Source organism: Lissotriton vulgaris, chromosome 10, assembly GCF_964263255.1.
Source record: "Lissotriton vulgaris chromosome 10, aLisVul1.2, whole genome shotgun sequence".
Lineage (NCBI taxonomy): Eukaryota > Metazoa > Chordata > Amphibia > Caudata > Salamandridae > Lissotriton > Lissotriton vulgaris.
Genome location: NC_141698.1, coordinates 110,813,473 through 110,837,210, shown reverse-complemented (window position 1 = coordinate 110,837,210; position 23,738 = coordinate 110,813,473). Strand labels below are relative to the sequence as shown.

Genomic DNA, 23,738 nt, shown 5'->3' with positions numbered 1-23,738 from the left:
TAAAAAAAACTATCTACCCCGCCGGTTCCCGATTCCATAGAACCATCTCAAATTTTTTGCAACGAAGTTGCAGAATTCTTTAAAGTAAAGGTCACCGATATCTTTGATAATTTCACTAAAAAAACCTCTGCTGCTACAGCTGGTCCAGATAATCCCCATACATCCACAAGGCCAATTCTGGAAGCTTTTTCCTCACTCTCTCAGGCCTCCATGGAGGAAATCATGAACACTGTTAAATCAGGATCTCCCATGGACCCATGCCCCCCGCGCATTCTCAAATTAATCTCTAATCAGATAGCCCCGGTGCTCACTAATATCTGTAACGCTATGTTCCTGACAGGTGACTACCCTATAATCTGGAAGAAAGTCATTGTGAAACCCCTCCTAAAAAAACGACACTAAATCCAGCAGAGTTAAAAAGCTATCAAACTATTGCCTCGCTCCCCTATCCATCCAAGGTTTTTGAGAAGGCAATTAACTTACAACTATCAAGCTTCATTGACAAGAACGAGCTGTTAGACGATACCCAATTTGTGTTTAGAAAGGGCCATGGGACCGAGACTGCTTTGATAAAAGCAGCAGAAGAGGTCAGGATAATCATGGACCAGGGCGGTACAGCGGTCCTAATACTTCTAGATCTGTCTGCAGCTTTCGACACGGTCGATCACAACATCTTAATCGACCGTGTCGCTGCCATTGGCATTCAGGGCAAAGCTAAGGCTCTCCTGGCATCCTTTTTATCGGACAGAGAGCAGTCGGTGAAAATGGGGAGTTACTACTCGCCTGATTTCACCTTGCCTTGTGGAGTTCCCCAGGGCTCCTCGCTAAGTCCGACGCTTTTTAACATCTATGTGTCGGACTTGGCGAGGGTGATTAAGTCATTTGGCATTGGATTAACATCATACGCCGATGACACTCAATTAGTCCTGGCTATCCACAAAAACGGAGCAGTAGTGGCCGCCAACTTCCAGGAAGGTATGAGAGCGATTAGCACCTGGATGGACCAGAACTGCTTAAAACTAAACTCCGACAAGACGGAAGTCATGCTATTTGGTGAACTGACCCCGTCCTGGTCCCCAGTCTGGTGGCAATCCGAGCTGGGAGCTCCTCCCCTACCGGTATCAAAAGTCAGGAATCTGGGAGTCCTATTTGACAATAGGCTTACCTTTGTCAGCCATGCTAACGCAGTGGTCTCAGCGTCCTTCTACACCTTGAGAATGGTAAAGAAAGTACTCCCCTTCCTACCCCCAAACGCAGGTAAAACCTTAATGTCCACTCTGGTCCTGTCAAAGGTTGATTATTGCAACGGTCTATTGTTGAATGCACAGGAGCAAGTCCTGAACAAGTTACAGCTTGTGCAAAACGCCGCTGCAAGGATCCTAACCGGCACACCTAAATTCTCATCCATATCTCCCATCATTTGCCAACTACACTGGCTGCCAATCAGATGTCGCACAAAGTTCAAGGCCTTGTGCATCATTTACAAAACACTGAATAATACTGGACCAGACTTCTTAAAAAAATCTATCAGTGTCTACAAACCCAACCGATCCTTACGTTCTTCGGCATCTCAGCTGCTTAACATCCCACGCACTATGAAAGCAACATGGGGAGACAAATGCTTCATAGTTGCTGCTTCGAAACTGTGGAACAAGCTTCCCCCTTATATTAAATCAAGTCCATCCTTATTAATGTTTAGGAAACACCTTAAAACTTGGCTTTTTGACCAGTAAAATTTAGCAGGAACCCGCTGCAATCTTAGTGAGCTCCAGCGCCGAGACACCGTAAGGTATTTGTGCGCTCTAGAAATTTTATAAATAAATAAATAAATAAATAAAATCTTACTTTACATTTAAAAAAAAACCTTAGAAATTGACTGAGAAAAACAAAGGTTAATGTGAAGTTATAGTTAGGTGAAAATGTCAGTTTAAGAGTAACATGTTAATCTAAAAAAGCACTGAAATTCACCAGGTACCTGAAATAACTAGAACTTGCCCTTTTGCCAAGAGTGACCCTCTTTAGGACTAAGCTTGGTCCAGTTTTTTTTTTAGGTCTGGCTTGACACATGCTGGTGTATGCTGACCTATTGTCAGTGCTTTAAAATAAACATAAAGTGGAGTTTGGCTTTACCCAGATGAATATTACTATTTCGCCTCATTCTCTTGGCTATTAGTGTATCATTTAACCACTAAGAAGTGAAAGCAGAAAAACTACGAAGCGTAGCTAGGTTATACCTTGCGCAAACCAATACTAAATAGTGGAATAGCAAAATTTCAAAGATCAACACTCCAGGGAACAAAGAAGGCAATAGCCACCCACGTGCCAGAAAAAATCTTCTGTGATAAGACACAGAAGATAAACTATAAACAATGTTTTGCCCACGACCAACCAGAAACTAGTAATCAGATACAATCATATCAATTTCTTCAGTCCAAATAAACATTTGAGTTTGGTAGTTCGCAGTAATAATTTCTTTATTTTCTTGTGCAGAAATTTGAAGCAACGTTTCTCAAATGATGATCCTGTATAGTTGACATCATCAGATGGTGCCAAGCAGCTGACACGTGTTTCGTCTCGGGGATAAATCACCCGACGACTTCATCAGGGCATAAGCTATTCTTTTAGTATTATCATCACCCCATTGCAGGTAAAACCTGTATGCGGTCCCATGCAGTATGGGTCTAATAGATGGAGTGTATTCCTTCTACATTCAGCAATCCGTATTCTACAAATTGTAAAACCAAAATTCTTTTAATGGTCTAAAAATCTCTGGTCCAGCAGTATAGGGTCATATAAATTCTTGAATCGGGAGACTGCTCCCGCCATCATTAGCACCATCAGTAGCTGGATTTTTAGTCCATTTTAAGAATTTTGGTTTTACAATTAGTAGAATACGGATTGCTGCATATGGAAGGAATACACTCCATCTATTAGACCCATACTGCATGGGACCGCATACATGGTTTACCGGCAATGTGATGATGAGGATGGCTGTCTTTCTCTATACACTAGTTCTCTGGAGTAGCCTCTAGACTTTCTGAATTGATGCAGAAACCACTTGGTAGGGGCCTTCTATAGTTGTGCTGTTCTTAAAGCACTCCATCGCAGAGTCTTTCTCCTCACTGAAAAAGCAGAATCCATGAAGAGGCATATACTTGAGGAAGGCCTGTACATCGTTGAAGAATCCTGTGGAATCCACCCGGGAAACAACCGTTACATCGCAACTTTTACAACGCACTTCTATTACAACGCAACTTTTACAACGCTGGATCCATTACATCGCATGCCTTTACAACGCATGTCATTACATAGCAGATGTTATAACAACGCATGTCATTACAACGTAAGTATATGTAAGTATATAATTTTTTATTTTATTTAATATTATTTAATTAATTTAATTAATGTTAATTATAAATAAATATATTCATTTATGTTTTTTTATTTTATAAATTAAATATATTAATTTAAGTAATTTTAAAAATAAGTATGAGTATAGGAGTATATGTTTTGGGGTACTGAGGTATATGTTTTGGGGTGTTTGGGTATTGTTAGGTTTCAGGGCTGGGTTTGGGTTTTGTGGTACAGGGGTATTTTTAGGTTTAAGGGCTGGGTTTGGGTTTTGGGGTACAGGGGTATTTTTAGGTTTCAGAGTTGGGTTTGGGTTTTGGGGTACAGGGGTATTTTTAGGTTTTAGGGTTGGGTTTTGGGGTACAGGGGTATTTTTAGGTTTTAGGGCTGGGTTTGGGTTTTGGGGTACCGGGGTATTTTTAGGTTTCAGGGCTGGGTTTGGGTTTTGGGGTACAGGGGTATTTTTACGTTTTAGGGCTGGGTTTGGGTTTTGGGGTACAGGGGTATTTTTAGGTTTTAGGGCTGGGTTTGGGTTTTGGGGTACAGGGGTATTTTTAGGTTTCAGGTTTGGGTTTTGGGGTACAGGGGTATTTTTAGGTTTCAGGGCTGGGTTTGGGTTTTGGGGTACAGGGGTCTTTTTAGGTTTTAGGGCTGGGTTTGGGTTTTGGGGTACAGGGGTATTTTTAGGTTTCAGGGCTGGGTTTGGGTTTTGGGGTACAGGGGTATTTTTAGTGTTCAGTTTTTTAAAAAAAAAAAACGACTTTAAATAAATTAAATTAATTAAATTAAATTTAATTTATTTTAATTATATTATTTATAATTTTTAAAATAATTAAATTAAATAATTAAATTAATTAACATAAATTATCAATTATATTAATTTCAATTTTAAAATTAATTAAATTAAAGTAATTACATAAAATTAATTAAAATAAATAAATTACAATTTTAAAATTAATTAAATTAAATTAATTTATTTAAATTAATTAAATTAAATTAATTACATTAAATTAATAGAATTAAAATTATTAAATTAAATTTATTTCAATTTTAAAATTATTTAAATTAAATTAATTACATTTTTTTAAAAAAGATATACTTACCTATACTTACGTTGTAATGGCATGCGTTGTAATAGCATCTGCTATGTAATGACATGCGTTGTAAAGGCATGCATTGTAATGGATCCTGCGTTGTAAAAATCGCGTTGTAATGGAATGCGATGTAAAATTATGCGTTGTAACGCCATACATCCAATCCACCCATTAGGGTTGATGAATAATACCTCTGTACTGACTGCCCTCCCCAGGCCATCTGTAGTATCCAGACCTGTGTGCATAAAGTATTTAGCTGCGTGTCTCAGAAGTAACTGTCCCAGGCTACAAAATTACTGTTAGAACATTTATTTTAGTTTCACCTGATGGTAGTCACAATTCTGCTCCCTCATCTGCCATCCAGACAACCACCGCAAATCAGGTGCTCTCTTCTGTTGGTGACTCAAGTGGAGAGATAAGTTCTCTCTCGTATGAGGAGTCAAGTGCCCCTGGCGTTCTGTAAATCAGTGTATAAGGAATAGTAGGTTTAGTGAGGGGGGAACAATCCACCCCCTCATGATGACCAATATCAACAACCTCAGATGCCTCGAATAGTATCAGTACGAACTAAAAATGATAATGGAGTTGCAGCTACAAGCAACGTGGCAGAGGCACTCTATTAGTCAGGTTGTATGACGATCAGTTGCACTTTTGTGATTTCGTAGGGCGAAATGGGGCTGAGTCGAAGATAGTTTGGTGTCTGACATTGGCATAGGCATCGGTGTAGCTGGGACCACCTAGGACCTCGGGACCAGAGTAGAAGTCTGCATCAGTTCATTATAGGCCGTGTAATTGGTGCCACAGGGCTAGACGGGGTGCTGGCCATCACCCAGGTAAAGCCCCAGTGTTTTGAGGCGGCCCAAAAGCGCTCCAGATGGAGCTGAAAATGCACCAGAAAAGTTTATCTCCCTTGAAGGCCTTGATCTGCTGCAAGGCTGACGACTGCCCACGAACTATTGGGCATGTCGAAACCAAGGGAGAAATCTGTTTTGTGGCCGAATAGACCTTGAAGGGTTGCAACTGATATCTGGATGATCTCGAGCTTTTACTTTGGACTCGGAGGTCAGGATGGAGTGGAGTCCTGCTTTGCTTTCTTTGTTTGCAAATGGACTTGGACTTACCGGAAGACTTAGAACGTGAAGTTGAGCGGTTGCGGGACTGATTCTGCACCTGCGACATGGTTTGGGAGCACGATTTATGCAAATACTGTCACTTCTCCTTGTGCTAGGCGGCATACAGCTTTCCCTCCCAGTCTCTGATTTCTTTTCGGTCCATGAAAACTGACTTATCGCACAAGTTAGAGTCATGTCTCGAGTCCAGGAACCAAAGAACCGCCTTGTGCAAGGTCATGACCGACATCTGCTTCCGGCAGTTCGCCATGACTTGAAACCTGTCGTTTTGGGTTGGGATATTGTTCCCAGGAACACTTACGAAATGTTTTATCTCGTTGGAAAATCCGGCCGAGTTGGGAGTGGACATCCAGATCTGTGTTGGAAGGCAGAGAAAGACAGGAACTGCAATCGGCAGCAAGGGTGTCACTTGCATGTGCTAAGCTCTGATATTTCCAGGGCAGTGTGGAGTCAGCGCAGAGTTGCATGGCGCTCCCTAGCTCCAAAGTGCGGAATTTGCAGTTCGACTTATCCATCTGAAATGTTCTGCACATGTCCAATAAACATAATGCATAAAAAAAACACCAAATCTTCTTTCTTTTTTTAAATGTGCTCGTGTGCACTGCAAGAGGGGACTCTTGCACAGAACTGTCGGAAGTTGAGCATGCAAGACCGCTTTCTCATTATGATGCATTTCCATTAAGGAAGCAAGCAGACTAGACACACGCTAAGTTGCTTATGTATTGTGCAAATCTGCTTCTAAATTTAGACTCCAGTAAAGCTTTCATAGCCGATCCATACTCCAGACAGAGAGAAAGAGACAGACTGACGCACACACACGCACGCTCTGAGCGTGTGGAAATGCGAGATGAATTGTGTTATTAAAAAATCTTACTGTAAGTCGAAAAGAATGCTGGTCTTAGTGGCCACCTGAATAACACTCACCTCTCCTCTCCCACCCGCTCAAGCAGTCCCCTCCGCTCCAGGTGGTGTACAGAAGGGTATGCTTTAGGGAGAAAGGAAGGAGAGGATATGGCTGCGTCCATTAATGGTGGCTGGGGGTGTCTGGCGTTCATGGGCTCTGCAACTATCCTATTCTGCTGTGTCTAAGGCCCATTTCCATCTCTCACTCCTATGTCCAATATTTCCCTCAATGCTAGCATTAATTTCTCTTCTTGGTCAGGCCCTTTGCTCTTGGGTTCCTGTTGAGTTCTAGAGCCACGCTCAGAAGTGATTTCATTAGTAGTTTGGTTGCTACAACCAACTGACATATCATTACATAAATATGCCCACACTTTGTAGTGTATGGAACTATTAGGATAAACCTCACGCATCTGTCCCCGTTTTTGGGGTTGAATAGGTACCAGAAGGTGCTGTCTAGTCAGGCCACCACCACTCAATCCTTTGGATTGTTGGCAGGATAGAGTACAAGGCATTTGTATGGGTACAGTCTGGACCTGGCCTTCTGTAAGGAAAAAGGAAAACCCAGCAAACATCCGCCACCCAACCTTGAAATTAGATTCAACCTGCAAGGACATTCATTAAAAATTAAAATATATGCTGGAAGGAGTGTACACTGCATCATGTTTTGTTAAATAAATCGAACTACCACACTCCTTTGTTTTAAACCCAATACTGCCATTTGACCCCGTACACATAGCAATAAGTCATATACTCACATATTCAGGCTCGATTAAAGGGACCGTTTCTCTTTATTTAGAAAGAGTGACCCCTGTGCCAGACCATTTCATAAGACACTTCTTTCCTGCTAGTGGGAAGGTTTCCTTCCTCCTCTCCTGCCTCTGGTAAGAAACAACCAAAGATTTTGGATAATATGTGAGCTACATATTTTCTTTAATCGGAAATCTCCATACCCAAAAAATGGGGCCCATCCCCTGCAGCTCTTCAGGTGCAGAGAAAAAGTCAAGCAATTAGGGCCAGCAGTGTCCCTCAGCTGAAGCTTTCTAACAGTAATACCTACCCATCCCCTCTTCTCAAAGAATTCAGACTAAAAGCGTCATCTTCCAGGGCCAAACTTGGTGTCCTCTGCAGGTGAAGAATGGTCACAAGCTCAAATGGTCATCACAACTTGTAATAAAGGGGACGACTCCTTTATTAGCTGGAAGGATTGCCTGTTTATTAACCAGAACTGTGAGTTAACTTGCAGATGATCCCGGTAAGCCATGAAAGGAATTTACCTGTCTTCTTCTGAGTGGAGATCAGCCCCAATGTATTGTTTAGCTACTGGTGGTATTTTCAAACATCTACTCCCTTCTAGACCCACCATCCATGAAATACTGAGCCTGTGCTGGATGGACTGATATGGGTGTAGCCCTGCCTTTGCTCATGATTTTCATTTGCCCAGCAAGGATAAGAAAGGCTGTCACTTTAGCCGCAAAGCCCCTTCCGAAGAGACTCCTGAGATCATATTTTGCACCCCCACTTCCTGACCTTTCCTCAGGATTTTGCTGCTCCAGTTATCTCGGAGCACCCTCTGACTCTACTGTGTAATGACAGAATACGAGTCAAAGCAAACAGGCACTGTTATTTCATAATACATGCATAATCAATATGGCTGCCAACAACCGGGTAGCGGTGGGACTTCGCTTTTGTTCTAGACGTGACCAATAGATTACCGGTGGATTAGCTACAGGGAGCCGGTGCTGAGAAGGAAGGCTGAATGATTAGATTCCGAATTCTCACCTAATGACCGCATACAGTATCCGGGGAAACTATGCATAGCTCAGCATACTTTAGGGTTTGTGAATTAATACATACACATAATCTGGATGGCTGAATACATTGTAGACACTCAGGATAGGGAATAGATTATAAGGTTAGGGGTGTGTAATGAAATGTGATTAAGCGCTATTTAACATTCGTTCAAATCTGCATATTATATGTTGAGATTTTTATAATAATTACAATCATTCTGACGAACGTGTTGTAGACCAATACTTCATAATAAATATACTACTCTAAAATGTCATTTGTTGTGTTAGCGCACTGAATTGTGGGCACAAGGGTGAGGCTCCATTTTATTATCACTTGCTGATTGTAGCTTATCAGACAGATTTAGCTGACTGTTAACACTCCATATCTAACAAACCATAACTCGCTAGCGAAGGAGTGAGAGACACCTGCCAGTCCTTCTTTTCTTTGAAAAGGGTACACTATCTTTTGGAGCTAAGGAGATCTACCAGGACTGACCCCAGAAATATTGGGGTGATCCTGACCCTTCCTTCATCCCTATGTAGGTAAGCCTACTATGAAAAATATGGAGATAGGACAATTCAGTTATAGTAGACTACTCTAAATTGTTGCCCAATCTAATGCAGCCCTGTGCATGATTTGGCCAGCTTCATATACTAAACCAGCAGCTGGATGACTGACATGCTCTCTCTTGCTCAATCAAAAGTTGTGTTACCTCAAGCACAGTGAAAATCAGTAGCATTCCAGGATGTGGGAGGGTCCCTCGCACCCCAAGGCACCATAGCCCAGGGCATTTTCCTTCACGTTCGTTTGCATTTGATGGCTGCCCGAACAGGCAGCAGCCATCATGATGTGCTTGAAGCCCAATCCAGAATTCCTTGCCTGTCAGGTGCATGACTTTTGGCAATTTATGCAAACTCTTGTACACATGGAAAAAATTGAAAACCGAGTAAGTGATGCTGCACTCATGCTTCCTGAATAGTCCAACATAAAAATACACGAACTCTCAGACTCGTGATTAATATACATCAGATGATTTGGGTATACAGCATAGCATAAACAAGCATTGCTAGAGGCAGTAGGTCCAGCTTCAATATGGTAACACATGAAAACCGCATTATTGCTTACCAGGAGTTGCGTGAGCCCTACCATAGACGAGGAAGAAAAAGGTATAAAATACAGATGGAGAAAACAACGGGAAATTTAAAATAGAGAAAAAATAATGGGAAATTAACATACATGATAGTGAGACGACTGATTGAGAAAATTACACACATGATTCCCGACTATAACATTTGAAACAAAATGTCTGCTGCAGTGAAAAGCAAATTAAGAAAGATGTGCTAGTGTATGCAATGAGAATGTAAGGTGTGATGATTCAGTGTTCTTTTGAGATGTGAAATAGTTCCTCGTGCTATGCAATGCAGGCCCTTCATAGGCGGCTGAATGATCTATGAAACGGCCAATAGCATGAGGTGAGAGGGGGCCGGATCCAAAGCCTCCGCTATGTTCATTTTAAAGAATTTGTGAAGAAAAAAAATGTAGTCGCCCGTGCAAACGTCTGTCCTGTTAAGCGATACTTAGAAATGTAAAGGGAGGAACTATTGGAAGGCAGGAGCACAAACCAATGAATCCTTAGCAGGAATGGTTTTTGAGGAATAATAAAATAAAAGGTGTTAACGAGACGATTTGCAGCTTTCAACGCCCCACTTGGGATTTCTTACAATTAAAACCGGCTTCAGCTGATGAGGCCTGTAATTAGTGAAGACGTGTTGTGGTTTTACTGTTCACGTTAAGACGTTGCTAGAGTGCGCAGAGTAGAGATTCGACCCGGGTCGCCTCGGGGACGCGCGGGCCCGGTGTGGGGGTTGTTGCTGTGTGTGTGTGTGCACTTAGCACCTCGCGGGAGAATCACGGCATCTTTGCAGCCTCGTTCTCGCGGGCTTTGCAAAAATAGACCAACGTGAGAGTTGCAGCTTTCTCGAGGTGCACGACGTGTCGCGCCAGCCCACACATACGGTGGTGCCACTATGCAAACGCGCACAGAATTTAAAAGGGAAACGCAAACTCTGTTAAGTACTGCTGGAAACGCTGCTAACGCGTCAGCGTCTTGGCAGAGAAAGGGTTGTAGCTTCCTCATCGTGTCAAGAGTTCTCTTTCCCAGACTGGTTTTCTGGTCGCCCCTGCAGCGGGGGCTGTTTGAGTCATTCCCTTCAAGTGTATAAAACGCGCGCGCACGGTGCAGGTGATTTCAGTCGCTGGGGTGTTTGTCCCACGCAGCGCGGGTCGGTAGCTGCGTGCTTTGTATTGTAATGCATTCCCTCAGATCAGCACTCTTGCAATTTGCATGCAAGTCAGTCATAGATATATATGTATATGTCCTCCGTCAGCTGTGCCGACTCACTAAGCATTGTAATATTCCCCAGTAAGGTGAGATCTCGCTGCTGAGATCGCCATGTAACCTGTAGGCTACCTCATCGAGGGCCAAACCCAGCCTTTCATCCTTCAGTGGTAGATAAAATGAGCTGTAATAATAGCCATTATGTATAATACTATAAAGCAGCACTGCATGTGTTCGCAATCACTGTGTAAAACCTGTTTCTCCCATAAACATTCACTGTAGTCGCTTCATTCTCCTCCTAAATTCTGACTCCCATAACCTTGACTAGTCTTCTTCTTGACCCACAGTTCTGAAAACATCTCATCTTTTGTAGCTTCCATAAAAAGGCACTCTGTTCTCACTGAAGTCAAACAATGTGGTTATTGCAACCCTGGGAACCTGAGAAAATGCACATTTTGAGAGTGTGCAAATACAATTTGATGCCTCAAACGGAACAACTGAATAGTGGATTCAGTGTCACTTGCTAAATACAAGAAAAATGCACATTGCAGCTTAACTTAAAAATAACCATGTAGCTAGCAGCTAACTTTCAACGAATTGCATGTATGTTCTCTTTATTTTCTTTTGCCAGGTCTCAATCTTGCCTTTTTATAAGAGGGGGAAAAGGAATATACTGAATTATTACTTATAAAATGTGTAGGTGTTCTGTATAGACTGCTGTAGTATCTGTGCCTTGCTGTATTACACTGTATTTTCTTTAGAAAAATCATTTTACTAAAGTAGAGCGTTCTGGAACATTAGCAACTTAGTCACTCAAATTACTGACACTTTCCTTTTTAAAGTCCTACCCTGTTTTAAATGCTTGTTTTGTGGCATCATGTCTGTCCTAAATATGATCATGGAAGGGAGTTGGTTCATCCTTGACAGGCCTCGATCAAACAGTAGTCTATGGTCAGAGCTTCTGTTCTGTCAGAAGATCCTATTCTTCACTTGTCCAGCTTCAGACTGCTCACTGTTCTGACCAATCGGCTGCATAAACGCCACCATGCATCAATCTCATGGAGTGATCTCACCAGTCATTCATATACAGGTATAACATGTCCTTTTGAAATTGGCTCTTAAACTGCGGATTTGTTTGGATCAATGAATGAATTAATGGATGTAATGTAGTCAGTTTTCTCATTGTCTGTAATTATATTCTATCAAATGATATTTGATGTATGTACTGTATATTTTAATGCACTTTTATGGTTGAAATACACCGAATAAAGTCTCTTTTGAATTTGAACATGTCCTTACTACCACATGCCACGAGTACACCTCAGACTCCTTGACTTGCTTTCATTGCATAAAAACATTTTCACCTGCTGTCCTTTCTCTATAGCACTGTTCATATAACTTCTTTTTGATGGATACTTCCTACTGTAGATTCCTCTCCTTGTGAATACCCCCAGGCATCTGACTGTATCCGGAATTTTTTTCCAGTATTGTTTACATGTCGGTCGGTGGGATTGCACAGCTTCATGTCTGCTTTATGCCCAACCCGTATGTGACCCTCGAGCCACATGCAGATGCCACCCTCACACGCTGACATCAGTTCCTCTCTTTCCGTGCGCTGGGACGTGGATGCGGAGCCTGCTTTTTCAACTTTTTCTTGTCATTTTGATGACTTTTTGTGCAAAACGTTCTCTACAGTTTGCAAGGTCCCCTCTGACGACTGCAGGGTTTAAACTCAACCAGGACAGTCCCAAACAGATGATTGTGACTGACCTCCCCCTGAAGTATGTCTCTGGTGCCAAGCATCTTCGCACGACTCCAATGCTTGCTAGGAGTGCACCAGGATGAATTTCAAGTCAATCAGGGTTGCTGTATGTTGCAAAACACCTTCAAAGAAACAAAAGGGCTGGTCCCGGTTGAATTGTGAACCCTTTCCCATTCTTGAGGCAGTTCCTGCGAAAGAGGAACCGATTCCAAGCCAGCAGGCAGATCTAAATTGAAAAAGAACCGTAAGAAGTAGAAGAATGACTCTCCGTCTACTTTTCCAGAATTGTCCTGTAGACGTCAAGGTGCCTCTCAACTTTGGTCCTGGTTTCCTACTGCAGAACTGATCCCACAGCTTGTAGTGGTCCAACCCAAATACATGGGTCCATTGGCAATGCTGTATGCTGCAACAAGTTGAAGCCTTCAAATAGGCAATGGTGGCCCTCTTTGGCACCCTTCCGGATCTCTATGGTGCGCATTTAAATCCCAAGGATTCAGGGAGACCTCCTGTTAGATTAACAACAACGAATCCGTCATCAATGCCTTCTGTGCCTCTTGACCACACTGCGGTTAGAAGGACCCATCGGAGGAAATGGTTATTCTTTCTGGTGGGTACTCTAACTGCAAATTCCTCACCAACCTCCCTCTTCCACCTTTTGTGGAATGGACTCTTTTCACCATCTGTAAAAGATTCCAGTCTAGATATCCCACTCACTGTCAATTCATATCTGATCAGCTAGCACTCCATTTTCAACAGCAAGGACAGAATCAGGAAGGAGCAGCGGTGGAGTCTATATGTGTCTCTCGTGTCACTTCCGGGGCAGGACGAAGACTATGCAGAGCCACACGACGCCACCTACCGGTGCGTGGGAGCAATGATGAGCACAATGTCCAGCTCCTGCCTGGCGCCTGGGGGTATTCATGAGGCGAGGAATGTGCGTTTTTTCATATTCTAGCATGATGTTTGATTAAATGCCAACACGTTTAGGGGTCGGCTCTTGCACAAGGCTGTTAAAGATAGAGGCGACCCTTGGCTCTGCTCTCCCTGTTAATCCGTTGGCTCGTCCACCGCTGTTTCTTTACGCACCCAGAGCGGTTGTGCGCTCAAGGCTCTGTCAAAAGGGAAGGAAATGCCCTTACTGCGAGCCATGGCACGGATTCAGTTGATTTTCCATAGATCGTGTGTTTTTTTTAAACTCCTTGAAATGTACAGCACTCTTGGATAATTAAACCTAAAACTATATTCCAGAGAATGAACCGTTGTCCATTTCCTGTGCCTTCGTTATTCCAAAAGCTGTAACATGCACGGTTTATCTGGTAATCGTGTTCTGTTCTCTTCGGCAAAAGTGTACTTTTCGTGTAAAACTCGTAACAATGGCTTTTGTACCTCGAGGAAAATCCTATTTTAATAGGGATAGAAAAATGAAAACCCCGTTTATGATGTCACATTGTTATTGGTGTTCAATCTTAGATCACCGGAAAATGTTTTTATAGTGCCGGATAGGATCCATATGTTTCTCTGTGTAACCCTTTCATCACTAACCAAAGAACATAGATTCCATGCTTCCAAGCAGACCAGACCGCCTTAGCTTTTCCATAAGATAGTGTTAAACAATAGCTTTTCCCATCTCACATGATACAGCGGGTCTTAACCTTTTGTCTTCTGAATCATTACTGGAATCCGGGGACCCCCACTGAGTCATTAGTGGAAGCCGGGGACCACAGGCCTAAGCAAATTCTATGATGTGAACCCCAAAACATTACAAAAAACAAGTATATACCAAACAAATGTTCAAATATTGACAGGTTTTGTTTAATTCACAATCAAATATCGGAAACGTTTTCAAAGTTTTAATTTTGTGTCTTTATTTGTATGAAGTTTATTAATGTACTAATTTTAATATTATGTAATTCTGTGAAAGAGTCGCAGACCTCCTGAGTAGGCCTCACGACCCGCAGTGGTCCTTGGATGACAGGTTAAAAACCACTGCTCTATACATTTCTGAAATCAGTACCTTTGCACGATTCAACATGGCACCTGGACCCAGTTTTGGCGGTACACTTTACTGTCTAATAGTGGTCCCACATGCAATTGCATATCCAAACTTTCATCATTAATCCCTTGATTGCAGTATTTATTGATCATATCGGTCATGACTGCATTAGTCCCTATGTCACTGCGGGTCAGTGCGTTTTTGAGATGTCAATCTTATTTAAAGTATGTAGCTTTGAATTGTAAATTAGCATTTGGCGGCATGGTTTGTCAAGCTAACTTTGTTATGGGGCTGATAGATTCACATGACAGTTCACCTCAGTCCTAAAATGTTTCAATGTCAGAGTTAACATAGGCTAGGAAAAATGCAATTTATGCAATAGGGTGGTCAGACGGCTTCAGCATCCACTAGATATGAAAATATTATGGGTCTGAGTCACAAAGTTTGTGTGCACATAAGTGAAGTCTAGATGGTCTTGTGATTCACATAACACAGGTGTTCTCAGGAGGATTATGGGTAAACATTGGGAAGGTAGTGAACACCTAACAAAGTATTGCAGTGGGGATCCAACCTTCGCATTGGTTTTGAATAAGTACAACTGTACCAAACTATGTGTTATGGATGATAGACTTCAAGGTTTTTTCTCAGTCTTGAAAAATAATTTCCAAGCATAGAAAAAAAAATTAATACAGAATTTAGCTGTAAGTTGCACGTTGAATTTATTGTACACTGGCAGATTTTCCTAGCATTAAGCATATGTAAAACCTAAATATCGAAAATGTACGTAAAACATAAATACCGAAAATGTAGGTACATAACATTTGGGATTGTTGTGAATCACATAAGAGTTGCATAAAAAAATTAAAGTATAAACACTTGAAAAGTTACTCTCATCTTTATGATATGATTCTGCTGCTGGGTGCCTCAAGGTGTGTAGTGCCTTCATTTTAAAGATGGATATACGTACAACGTTGATGGATCCATATGAGGCATTAATTACTGTTTTTATTTAGTGTCTGCGTGCTTTTTTCATTAGACTAATTGTTTTTACATTCTGTCTCTAATGCCACTGTGAAAGTCCTGTTTTTTTAATAAGTGACTATTAGGAGACATTTGTATTTTCTAACATTTTTTGTGGGCACTCTAAAAGTAGAGGACATTTTGAAAAGTGATATTTTTTGATGAGTTTGATGCTTCAGTGGGGCAAATGTTTCTCTTCTCTAAAATGTTCCATATAATTAATGGACAAAATGCAGAATTGGAAAAAAGTGAGACTAGATGAAATTTGAATTTCTAGCCAGTTACAAACAAAGAAGTAGTGAGTAACTCGGGACAGTTGACATTTCAAAGTGGTGTTGTGGAGGCAAACCCCAAGTCTGTAAATTCTGGTGAGCGTGTTAGTTTTTCTATAAATATGTTTTATTGTATATTGTGAGCTCATAGGAGCTCAACCTGATATGCTAATTATGCATGTTAGAAAAAAATAAAACCAACAAGGACTTGGACCACAAGGACTAGAGGTGTCTTTGAACCTGCAGGGCAGTACTTTCAGGTACCAAGCCTGCAGTTCCACAAAAGTACCATTCTACCTTTTCTCGAGTCGTTCTGAAGACCTTGTTGTTGGTTGTGGCCCATCTTCAATGGTCAGGTATACACGTGTTCCGGTACTTCAAAAAATGGCTGTTAAAGGCGGGCTAGCCTCAACAAATTGCAGATCACATTGTCATTGTTGTTGAGCCTGAGATTTTCCATCAACAAGTCAAAATAATTTCTTCAAACTCCAGAGGGTACTCATCATTGGTGCCATCTTGGACACTATCATTTTTAAGGTCTTTTGACCGTTTTGTAATTTTAAGGCCTTCACTCTTGCAGTGAGTCCAGGACATTTAGGTTGCGATACTGATGATTTGGGCAAGAACTGCTCTTCCAGTCTTGTAAGTTTTTAGGCTCTTCTGCCTGTTAGACTTTTGCATTCTGCTAAGCCATTTGCTTGCACCTGCAATAGGCCTAACTTTAGTGTTGAATGTTAAACAAGATTCGCATTCCAAGGAGACTTCTTCTGACTTCCATTGGTGGATAACCCGTGCAACCAGACATGCGGGAGGCCATTCTGTTTCTCCCACTGGAGGCCACAATGGTGACCAATGCATTGTCACTCACTTGGGGAGTTCTGCTGAGCATTGTGGTGATTGGGTCTGTTGGTCTCAGCCGGAGCTGCGTCACCACATAAACTTGCTGGAGCGGAGTCCATTTGGTACCCCTCAATGTGTTTGTGCTATTGATCAGAGGCATAACAATCCAGGTACTCACAGGCAACATATTGTGGTACAGCAACAAGCAGGGCAGCATCGACTTGCATGCCATCTGTCTGTAGGCTTTGAGGCTGTTGTTTTTGCTGAAGCTTAATAGGATTTATTTAACAGTAAGCTACCTAGCAGGGTCAGTCAACATCATTTGAGACTAGCTGAGCAGGCATCATCTTGCCACATGTGGTATCTACTTCTGAAGCTGGCTTAAACAAATCTTTAGGCAATGGTGTGTACCCTTAATGGAGCTTTTGCTTTTCACCACCTCTGAAAAGACTTAGTGTCCATTTTCTTATGGTCTATAGTTTCCACCTGATTGGTCTCCAGTGGGCATATTCTACCTTTGGTTGGGCTTCGCATATCTGTACGCTTTTCTGCCTATGCCTCTGGTTTCACATCAGGTGGGATGTGCCACAAGTCATTCTGGTGGCCCAGGATTTGGCTTAGAGGGCCTGGTACCTCTAACTTCTGACCCTGAACATTTTCCTTCCACTTTGGCTTCATGTCAGGAGGACAGTCTCTCTCAAAAGCAGGGTAAAGTATTCCATTATTCCAATAAGCACCTATGTACTTTGAAGCTTCTTCCCAAAATGGGTTGGATTATTTTAATTCTAAAGATTAGATAATGCATCACACTGACACGATTCCTTACTGTTGCACCACAACACGAAGGGCTGTTATTTCTGCGTGCACTTTGTTAGTTGTAGACCCTCTGCATTGGCTGTTCGCAAAGATAGTTGTATGCGGATTGGCAAACACGGGTCCCGTGTTGATGTGCTATTTTGTAACTAAATTGTTAATGGAGTAATGTTGTGACTGTGTTTTTCTAACTGCTAATATATTAAATGCCAATACATTTTTTTTTAAAAAAAACTCCTATGTATTGAGTGCATCCTGTTCAAAGTAGTATGACCTATCAAAGTCTCTACATATATCTGTTCATTTAGCTGTCCTAGTGTAAACACATGATGCCAGAAGTATGTGCTTGAAGTCGAGCTGGATTTGAAAACGGCCATGTTGGCTTTTTTTACTGACTCTTGCATGTCTTGATGATGTGCTAACCAGATAGGCGTTCAAATATTAGCTAGTTAATTTTACAGCTCATGTTAGTTCATGTGTTTGATTACTAGAAAGACGGGGAGATCCTTTCTGACATATTGATGTCAACCAGTTTCTGCTTGTTTTTTCAGTGCTGGCATTGCTGTAGGATTCTATGGAAACGGGGAGACCAGTGATGGAATGCACAGGGTGACGTATTCACTAAGACATGTGAACCGCACAGTTTCTGGAATCGAAGATAGGGTAAGTATATGTGAAAAGTTTTGCATTTTTAAAAATATTTTAATTGCTGGATTGTGTCATTGGGTTGTCTGACAACCTTTTGTGTGAATTACTGTCTTCACTGGAGCTTCGACAATCTGATTTCTGCTAGAAGGAACATAGGCTTTGACAGTGGTGCCATCACTAATTTTTATGGTCTGTTTCTTCAGATTATTCATTTGCTGTTTATTTTGTATACTTCCTGCCTTTTATGTGCTCACATGTGTATACATCTTCTAAATATTGCCCTACAAAATCGCTCTTGCTTTAATTCAGAGATCTAGTTAGTGTTACTCAACAGTTCACATGACAAAACAGTATTCTACAATAGATACTGGTTGTTAAAGATTTGAAGCAAAAGACAAGACTGGGATTCATATGGGAAAGAGGGCCAATAAGTTTGGGTGGCACAGTCCTGCACTTTGGCCTCATATTTCTGTTGGCTACATTTTGTTATATTGTTCACGGTCCGTAGCGGTTGGCAAGTTGACAGAGTGGTGGTGGTGGTGGGGAACTGGGATTGGAGGATAGGGAACAGGGACAGGGGGGGGGACAAAAAAAAACCCACCTCCTTGCCACATCGGGCGCCTCGCTTCTCTAGGCACAGGCTCCCAGAGTGAACTGCGGCCAATCTGGACGCTGCTCTCATGCTGCTGAAAGGATTGGCAGTGCCCAACACTCCCCCTACATACTGTCACCACCCTGGCCCTGCACCCAAGTCTAAGGCTCGTCAAGCTAAATAAAACGATAATAAACAAGAGTTTCTTACAGTTTTATTTTTTATTTTTTCGGTTGCCAGCAGGTGGGGCGATGGCGGAAGAGCCGCTGCTGTTCGCAGTGCAGTGCACTTGCAACACTGTTAACTTCATATACTGCTTGACCAAACAAGTGCTTCAACTTAAAACAAAAAAGCATGCGTTCAAAATTCCTGAAATGTCCTGGTTGCCAGGTATTCATCATTTCTCCAAGTGGTATACTAGTTCATCAGCTGATATCCAGTTGCCTTCTTAGACCCGTATTCACGGAACTCAGTGCTTCTGGACTGCTAAAGAGGGCTGGGTGTTTTTCAGTTTTTTTGCATCTGCTTAATGGGTGCACATGGTGTGCATACTGAATATTGAAGTCAGAATATTGACTGTACTAAATTTCGGGGACAAAAGGTCGGAAAAAAACTACCAACGGGTAAGCAAGTCTAGATTTTCTATACCTAACTGCACTTATATATGCCTACTCGCTACGTATATATTTAAGGCATGTAGATGTGGAGATAGGGATAGTAAATCCATACTTCTCTATATGCACTTACCGTTCGATATTTTGTCCCTTGATATTCTGTCATCGATATTTTTATTTACCACGATATTCTTCATGTCGCTGTTCAGCGGTGCAGTAGGTGTACACATGTCTGGATGGTACAGCTAAATGTCTGTGGTGGGCTGGTGTGCAACTGCCTTGCTAATCCCACACAGGTGTGCACATGTTAAGTGTGGGCCCATGGCAGTCTTACCGTTGTAATGGGTGTTGTGGTTTGCTATGTAATAAGATCAAAGTGAGAAGGTCTTCTACTGACTACGGTTGGCTTCTTTGAGTTTCCGTAACAGAAGTCATGTGTGTCTGCAAACTATTCATGAATGTTGATGCTACTGTATTAAGTCCTGATTTTTGTTGATGCAATATGGCAGCCCAGATTTGCCTAAAATCAGTAGTCATTCTCTCTCTTTCTCTCTCTCTCTCTTTCTCGCATATACTCTCTCTCTTGCACCCTTTCTCTCTCTCGTTCGCCCTCTCTCTCCACTGAAATATATGCCGATTTCAGTGACCGTACTTTAATACCAACTTCCTGGGTCGTTTATAGATAATGAGCACGAGACCTTTTATAGGCGGTTGTCCTTTTAAAGGGCCTGTTTTTTTAAATGTTTTAAATAAAGAAAAGTGGATACTTGAGCGTTACATCTTTCTTCGCGTGGCTTTATCTTCTTTTAATGACCTAAATGCAGTTATAGGTCCGCAATAAAGGTGATGAACGGGTATGGCAGTTAGAGCCTGGCTTAATTTGACAAGCTGTTAGGGCCCCCCAACCCAGCCAAACTCATGCGAATAAATGAGCCCATTGTCTGCCTTCTTCATACCCATGGCACAATAAAACATGAAAACAGTTGTCGATATCAGCATCCTGGTTGGCTGAGCCAGTCTCTGCATTCTATAAAGGCCACTAATAGATCATAATACTGAGAGCTCTGATAAGGGAATAGGTGGAAAGGGTCTGTAACTATTCGTATGTGCCTTACACCACCTAAGCCTTGATGGTGAGCTCTGACAACAAGTGTCTGATTGGGTAATATTATCATGTGAAAACCAAATCAATTTTTTGTTTCGTTTTGCCAGTGTATCTGTGCTGTATCGATCGCTTTCGAGAATCTCAATTTTTCTTGGTCACTTGTGTTGATCTTACAACAAACAGTCTCTTGCCAAATGCTGATTGCTTTTTGTCTTTTACATTTAAAAAAAAAGTATTCTTGCATTGAGAGTGGAACTATTTTCTGAAATTACTGAATTTCGATATAATACTATACGTGTTAGCTGTGTGTGTTACAAGGGAGAAGGGGGAGGTACCACTAGCTGTTGTCCACTTTTAGACAGAGGAGAAACAGTCAACAAAAAATACAGCAATGTTTAAAAATCACAAAAGGGACCCAGGCATAGCTAGTTTGGTATGAGGGGCTATAGTATGTTGTGTTGTGTTGGTCTGCTCTATTCTCAGGTCCTCCATATTAATCACGCAATGTGTTTCCTGCAGGTGCTAGATACTACTGTAGGGTTGAACCAAACTGTTGAGTCGAGCCTGATCGTCCTTGGGGAGATGTTTAAGAAGCAGAAAGACTACCTTCACGCTGTCCAGAAGCTCCAAGGGTTCTTGGATAACCTCATACGGCAGACCAAAGAAATTCCGTTTTGGAAGAATGATGATATCTCGTTAGATGGGTTTGCAGATCAGATCGATCTCTACGATTGGTACAGGTAAGAAACAGATCACCGTTTAGTGCCATGCCATTAGGAACGTTTTGCTAGATGTTGTTGTTTTTTATTTGTTTGCTACATCTAGAAGTATGGTTAGAGCTCTGTGGAATTATCTTTTGTCTTATTTGTCAATTTACGAAAACCTATACTTTTCCAGAATCTTGTGACGTGAGCAGTTGCTCAACATTTTAGTGGCAAAACCAGTACTTGTTTTTAGAATTTTAGAAATAAATTATTCACACACACCTAGTATCATGTCTTAAAAGACAGTTGCGGATTGTGTAGGCTTACTGGCGTTGGTAGAAGGGGCCTGGCACAGATCCGTCTGATTAGTGCTGAGAAGCTATAGCTAATGGACACACCTCTTTTGTGGTGGCCAAAGAGGGGTACCTACTCCAGGATTAAAATCATGAGTATAGAGTGATGGTTTCACCTATCTCATAAAAAAATGGGTGAGAGTTTCCCTCCTCTTTTATTATTATTCTGCTGTCAGTTGTGTTTGTGGGTGAAAGATATATATGTTAATTTTTTTACAGTGGTTTATTGCGCTTGCCTTTCCTAGTTTGGGATCATTCCAGTATCTCGGCTAGTGTTATATTGCTGTGTTAAACCTGCTTGTTGTGACCCCAGCCTCTTTCTAAAGAAGGTCATAAAATACATGAAAAGTCGGTAGGAAGCCTGAATGTTCACCCACTCATGAACATAGCACAGCAATTCTCAATGGGTTTCTCGCCTGCGTGGTGTACATATTTCTGAGCATCTTGTACTGGATGTTTTTGAAAAAACGATATTGCTTTTTCTTTTCTTAAAAAAATTACTTAAAAAAAATCCAGTAGTACATTAGTAACTGGTATCTGTCATATGTTATTGTGAAGTGTTATCAGAATGTACAGATTAACCAGCGTTTAAACATGTTTTACAGAAACAGCCCATCCGTGGTGCTGCAAATCAGAAAGCTGTAAATCACAGGGTGCGTTTAATTGCATCTGGCAAATTATAGGATTTATATTTGGTCATATGACGAGCTTGTTAATCGTCCATTTAAAAGGGTTCCTGTATAGAATAATGAGGGTCTGCTATTGTGGCAGGAACTTTATTAATTAATGTAAATCATCCCCAATGACTCGGATGGGCAGGTGGACAATTTCTAGTCCCGTAACTTTTTTTCTTTAACCTAATTGAAGAACGATTTATTGAGCCTATAAATGAGCAGTTCTTGCAGAAATTTCAGTGTGCAAGTATTGTTTCGGTTGAAATGGGCATACTTTGTTGGTGTGCTAGAGGGTAGTTATTTACTGCAGGTTCGATGTATTCCATCTCTGTTTTATGAACGTCCAGCTTCTCTCAAATTACTACAGAGTAGCTGAAACGACCTAAAACAGGGGGCGATTTCACAGTCTTTCTTCTATTTGTGCGTTACTGCCAGCCAGAAGTAAGTCAGTGTATATATTTAAAAGATACATTCGATACAAAAGACAGCAAGATTGTAGTATGGGCCTGCAGGCTTGAATATGTATGTGTACAGTGTGCTACACATGCATACATTATGCATACACAAATTCAGACTATTTCCAAGAGTGGGCATTCCCAAGAGAGTGCCAGAACAGATGGCAAGTAAATATGGTGCAGATTGTGGTACAGCCTACAAATTATTATCTATTTTGATATTCATAAACACCATCCGGGCGCTTCCCACACATACCTGAGCTCATGATGTTCACTTAAATTGTTTGATAAACGCGTGTTCATTTTGGAGACTCCTTTGATCTACAAACGAAGAGTAGGAATGCCAGATCGAGCCTCTCAGCCTTTTGGGTCTGTGCGCAATATCGAGTTATGTGGAGCAGAAGACGCAAGTTCCATTGTCGAGTACTTCTGAAGCACTGAATGCGGGGCGTCTCATTAGGAACTCATTGGAAACCCGAGAGGGAGAGTACAAGTGCCAAGTAAGATGGATGTGTACAAAGATCTCAGGGGGGTTGAAAGAATTGACCATGTTGATTGATGAACGTGTTCTGGGAAATTGATCTGTGCGATTGATGTTTGTCGTTTGATTGATCCAAAGGCTGAGGGCAGGAGTGTGGTTTGCGCATTGTGACTAGAGGAAGATGAAGAATAAGTGAGTGTTTATTGCGGTCCCGCTGGAGCGAATGCAACCATGAACCTTTGGGAAGCTCTGTGTACATGTACTAGGGCTACCGAAAGCCTGGTCTGTCTTGCTAGTAGAAATTTTTCACGTGAGCTGCTGTGGTAATTTGGAAATTGCTTTCATCTAAGATGTGTGTCCAGCCATCATTGATACCCTTTCAAATCCTTAAAATCCTTTTAAGGTTTCGCCTAGACAGTGCATGTGCTGTGTCTGGAAGTCTTAACCCGTTCGGCGCTTATGACGGAACCGTTCCGTCACGCTCCTAGGGTGAGCTGTGCTAGTGACGGAATGGTTCTGTCACGGACCGCTCGCCACGCCTGCGCGGCGCTGATTTTGCGCCTGCGCGGCGCATTCTATTGAGCGGGCGCGTTCGTGACGGAACCGTTCCGTCACTAGCACAGCTCACCCGAGGCGCGTGACGGAGCGGTTCCGTCACAAGCGCAGGTGAGCCGCGCGGCCCCCCACTCCCTAGCACTGCAGCGGAATTGCCGCCGCAGTGAAGGGGTTAATACAGTGGGCTTACAGCCCGCCCATAGCTTACCTTTTGGTAGCCTCAGCATCACTCTCATTTGCTTCGCTCCCG

At 42.0% G+C, this 23,738-nt stretch overlaps 1 protein-coding gene across 3 annotated transcripts in view; it reads left to right on the top strand.

Moving 5' to 3' along the window:
- TTYH3 (tweety family member 3) overlaps positions 1-23,738 on the top strand; it is a 256,084-nt gene that overhangs the window by 162,406 nt on the left and 69,940 nt on the right. For all 3 annotated transcript variants that reach the window (XM_086940630.1, XM_086940631.1, XM_086940629.1), the window contains exons 3-4: positions 17,859-17,970; positions 20,786-21,006. In XM_086940630.1, coding sequence (XP_086796756.1) covers positions 17,859-17,970; positions 20,786-21,006 — 333 coding nt within the window. The remainder of the gene's footprint in view (positions 1-17,858; positions 17,971-20,785; positions 21,007-23,738) is intronic.